At 41.5% G+C, this 5,278-nt stretch overlaps 1 protein-coding gene across 12 annotated transcripts in view; it reads right to left on the reverse strand.

Moving 5' to 3' along the window:
* Positions 1-5,278, reverse strand: part of CACNB2 (calcium channel, voltage-dependent, beta 2 subunit) — a 412,882-nt gene that overhangs the window by 39,881 nt on the left and 367,723 nt on the right. For all 12 annotated transcript variants that reach the window (XM_011963870.1, XM_011963872.1, XM_011963869.1 and 9 more), the window contains 2 exons: positions 3,653-3,775; positions 1,248-1,384 (listed from right to left, as the gene is read on the reverse strand). In XM_011963870.1, the coding sequence (XP_011819260.1) occupies positions 1,248-1,384; positions 3,653-3,775 (260 nt within the window). The remainder of the gene's footprint in view (positions 1-1,247; positions 1,385-3,652; positions 3,776-5,278) is intronic.

The following is a 5,278-nucleotide window of genomic DNA, read 5'->3' on the forward strand; positions in this document are numbered from 1 at the left end:
GCTGGGATTACAGGTGCCCAACACCACACCCGGCTAATTTTTGTATTTTTAGTAGAGATGGGGTTTCAACATGTTTGTCAGGGTAGTCTTGAACTCCTGACCTCAGGTGATCCGTCTGCCTCAGCCTCCCAAAGTTCTGGGATTACAGGCATGAGCCACCGTGCCCAGCCAATCTTGTTCTTTTTTATGCACGCCTCTACTTTTATATGACTGAATGCATCTCACCATCCAAGCGCTCTCAATAACCCAGGAATTAATAAAAGTCAGTTCTGGGGTGGAGGTCTCAAAACACAGAGGAATCCATCTGAACTAAATGAACTTGACAATTATAAAAAGCCAGTTAATGAGGATGGGTGTTCCAAACCACAAAGCATATTCTGTTTCACTCATCTGCTGATGCTTGAAAAAAATACTTGCTAACATTAAAGTATTATCACTGACAAAGGGATTTGCATCTTAGATAAACAAATAAGATGTAAGATGGAGAAGACAGAAATCCAGCGATTCACATTTAAGAAAGGCCTTGCCCATGTCCCATCCTTTCACATAGGGAGAGGCATGCTGCATCCCTAGACCCGTCTGCGTATGATTCCATGTAAAATTCAGTACGTGTATAAGAAGGCTTTCTAGCGATTCTTCTAGAGAGGGGCAGACAACCTCACGAATCCTAGGAGGGATTATTCAGCCCCAGCTTCTTACATAACTCATCTAATTGCCATCTGCACAGGCAGTTTTAACTTGTTTCATACTTTGCTTCTCTTTAAGTGCTTAACAGTGGGTAGAACTGAAAATTGAGTTTCTCAGGTGAAAATGAAACTAACAGATGACAAGAGCTGCCATTTCCTGATGATGTCTGAGACTGTCATCTCCCAAACATCTCCTAGCCATACCAGACAGCTACAGACAGTGGGATTAGTCACCAGGGCTATTCTGTGCCAGACTATTTTTCAGTAAACGATTAAGGTTTCAGAATTTCCTCTGCACTGGAGCCTGGATTTAATACTCTGTGACCTTAGCTCTTTTTATTAATGATAATAATTTGATACTTCCCCAAATAGGATGAAATTCAGGTGCTGGATTGAAGTTTTTTAAATGCAGGAAAATGCAAGATTTGTGATGCTATCAATAAACCATATCACCAGCCTCCTTGTTAATACATAATAAAGGATATAGAATGCAGCAGACAACAGTACACAGATAGTGGTATAATCTAAGTATTATGCAAACACTTGACATCTGTCTCATACCTGGAGTAGAATTTCCCTTGCTTGGCTCTCTGTTCATGCTGCAGCCTCATGTTTTCTAGTTTTACTGGGCTTGGAATGAATCCGATTTCACAGCCTTCTTTTACCAGTCTCCCTATCCACCAGTCATTGTTAAATTTCTAAACACAAAATCAAAAGCATTAAAAATCAGTGCACAGAAGGTCAAATCCTTGTTCTTCCACACTATTTTCAGTGGAGAGAAATATGGCAATGACAATGAACTATGCCTCAAATATTATCATTCAAGAAACCCTTGGGCTCATGGATTTTACATGTATGTATGAAATGTTTTTAGTGTCCTCAGCAATCTGTCAAAGGCTCTTTGTTCCTTGTCTGTCCTGGTGCTGCCGTAGGACCAGGCTGAATTCCATTGCAGCAGCTGCTGTCACCATGAGTAGGGATCAGCTCTCTGGGTTCAAAGAATAACAGCCCATCCTATCAAGAGATCTTTAGGAAGCAGTGTTACAGAAATATTCCCCTTATATAATCAGATCAATTGGGAGTATTGAGAGAAAGAGATAAATATTGAAGTCTACCTTAAATATTTCATGTCACAGGACAATTTACCTTTGTGCAGTTTTATAATTACACAGTGCGATGTTCACAGATGATTTCTCTACTTGTGTGATGTTGACAATTTATCTCTTGCAGGTGGAATATGTATCTTAAATCTTTATGATCTGCCTTCATTTTCCTTGATTGAATAAATCTGTCCTTGAACACTTCAAAGAAGAATATACATTCTGTTTTTCTCCTTTCCCCTTTCAGCACCAACCATCAAGAAGAGACCCTGTAATAATCTAACTTCCCGGTATTAAGTGAGATTCTAGGCACAGCATCACTTCTGATAACTTTTTCTATTGTTCCCACCAAGCCAGTATTTGACATCTCTTTTCAGAGGTTACCAAAATGGTGGGCTCTAAATTCTCTAGGTTGTTTTATTTTTAATCGAGATAGGGTCTTGCTCTGTCGCCCAGGCTGGAATACATTGACATGATCCCGGCTCACTTCTGTCTTGAACTCCCAGGCTCAATCCACTGGTCTCAGCCTCCTGAGTAGCTGGGACTCCCAGTGTGTGCCACCATGCCCAGCTAATTTTTTTTTTTTTTTTTTGTAGAGATGGGGTTTTACCCTGTTGCCCAAGCTGGTCTCAAACTCCTGGGTTCAAGAGATCAGGCTTCCTCGACCTCTCAAAGCACTTGGATTACAGGCATGAGCCATAGTATCCAGGCTTCTAGGTTCTTTTTTTTCTTTTAGACGGAATCTCGCTCTGTCGCCACGCTGGGGTGCAGTGGGGCGATCTCAGCTCACTGCAACCTCCGACTCCCTGGTTCAAGCTATTCTCCTACCTCAGCCTCCCGAGTAGCTGAGATTACAGGCATATGCCACTACACCCAGCTAATTTTTGTATTTTTAGTGGAGACAGGGTTTCACCATGTTGCCCAGGATGGTCTTGGATTCCTGACCTTGTGATCTGCCCGCCTTGGCCTCCCAAAGTGCTAGGATTACAGGCATGAGCCACCGCGCCCGGCCCTAGGTTCTTTTAATTGGCAGTCATCAACTCCTTCGCTGACAGCCTTTAGTGCAGTGAAGAGATTAAATTTACACATGCTTCCTATAACATATTATACCCTACATGGAAGGGCTCCAAGTATAAATTCCTCCAGGTCCAAGAAAAACCTCAGGATCACACACTGAGAACATTCTACAGGGGAAATTTCTGGTCAGTTAACACAGTGCTCCACAAGGCAGGCATTTGATAAATGTTGACTCCAAGCAAAGTTTAATTAAGGATGAATGTTTCCAATTTGCAGGTTGTGTCATTGCTCACTAAAAGGTGGAAACATTTAGCATGTAGGAAAAGGACTTTTCCTGATACCTCTTTGTTGCCTTACTGGCATCAATGCTTAGCACTCTCTCATCCACTGCAGAAATTTAGCATTTAAGGAGGAAAAAGGGCATCAGTAGTTTGAATTTAGACACTGCCAGCAGAGAGAAGAGTCACGAATTCTAGATATTATTATTAAACCCTCCCCAGATGGCTAGACTTCAGGCATCAGAAAAACTACACCTAGTCAAGGTGAAACATTAAAAGAAGAAGTACAGGTTAAGTATAAAAAAGGATCATCTACTCTAGCAGTTCCCAATTTCTGGGCCACAGAGCCCCAGGGAGCGCTGAAGTTATTGCAAGAGGCCCGTGACTTCTTTCCACTTTAAAAGGTATATTTATATTAGCAGAGGTTGAGAGCCATTGATTTAGTATGTATGTTATACAACTGCAGTGATGTGCAATGCTGCTTCACAGAAACGGCATCTGAATAGGAAATAAGAAATGGTATGTCAAGGTGAAACATCACGCTGATAGAAAATGAAATTATTCTCCTTACTTCCTTAACATGCAGAAAATCTTTTGCTTCAAATGAGATGGCCATGCCAGGCACTGGAACATCATCTTCATGGGCCGCACTGTAGCTGACATTTGTCCGAACCGCAAATGCCACAGGCTTTGTCTAAAGTGGGAAAAGAAAGAGGGAAAAAAATAAGAGCAAAACAACAGTGTCCCTCCTTTTTCCCCTCAAATACAAAGATACACTGAATAACTGCTGTAATCCATGTTGGTTTTCCCCACTGCATTGGTTCTTTACCACAAGACAGCTTGTTCGTATTCACAACACGTGAAATCTCCTAGCTCTGAGCTACGTAGCACCCATTTCTGAACTAGAAAAAACCATTGTTCTCTTTGAAAGCACTACAAGTAAAGACGGCGAAGATGAGCCACAGAAATATGTTTTCAACATTGGCACTTGTAGCAACTGTAAATCAGGAAGCACAAATGTGAACAAAATGTCCAGTTCTTCGGTTTCAGTGGAAAGGACTTAGTAACTGCCTCACTACCCCAAACATGTACTTTAATTAATTCATCATTAATAACATAATTCTAAAAGGTACAGTCTTTCGAATGAAAAAAGAACCGGGGAATATTTTCTACAACTATAGCAGCTCTTATTCATGGCTGCAACAAATTATGAAAGCTATGACCTTTCCTTCTATTATTTCTCGTCCTTGAGTTCCTTCAACTACTAAAGATGATATTAATTAAGCTCTCTTTCCTTCTTTGATGCTTTGAAATTTTACAGATAAAGGGCCGGAAGTGATGGCTCACGCCTGTAATCCCAGCATTTTGTGAGGCCAAGGCAAGAGGATTGCTTGAGCCTAGGAGTTCAAGATCAGCCTAGGAACATGGCAAGACCTCCTCTCACTAAAAATCAAAAACAAAAATTAGTAGGTGTGGTGGCAGGCACCTATACTCCCAACAACTTGGGAGGCTAAGGTAAGAGGATCACTTCAGCCCAGGGGGTCTAGGCTGCAGTGAGCTGTGATCACGTGACTGCACTCCAGCCTGGGGGACAAAGTCAGTCCCTGTCTCAAAAAAAGAAAAAAACAAATCAAACCAAAAGAATTTACAGATAAGCATTTATTCTCTCTTTAGCTAATACCTAGTTATCCACAAGGTGGAAAAAACAGGTAAGCTCAGAAATGGTGAAAATGGTATTGTTCTAAGTGATATTGTATTTCTTTCCCCATTATGGGCAAGTGGATTGCTTCTATATATTTCTTTCTTTCTTTCTTTTTTATTTGACAGAGTCTCACTGTGTAGCTCAGGCTGCAGTGCAGTGGCGCGATCTCAGCTCACTGCAGCCTCCTCCTCTGGAGTTCAGTTGATTCTCCTGCTTCAGCCTCCCGAGTAGCTGGGATTATAGACGTGAGCCACCACGCCCAGCTAATTTTTTGTATTTTTAGTAGAGACAGGGTTTCACTGTGTTGGCCAGGCTGGTCTAGAACTCCTGACCTTGGGTGATCTGCCTGCCTTGGCCTCCCAAAGTGCTGGGATTACAGGCATGAGCCACCATGCCCGGCCTCTTCTGTATATTTCTTATATACACGACATACACAAAGTAACATAGTTTTTCATGTGATATTCCTTTTAACCTATCTTTTTTTTTTTTTTTTTT

The sequence above is a fragment of the Colobus angolensis genome, unplaced genomic scaffold, assembly GCF_000951035.1.
Source record: "Colobus angolensis palliatus isolate OR3802 unplaced genomic scaffold, Cang.pa_1.0 Scaffold63, whole genome shotgun sequence".
Lineage (NCBI taxonomy): Eukaryota > Metazoa > Chordata > Mammalia > Primates > Cercopithecidae > Colobus > Colobus angolensis.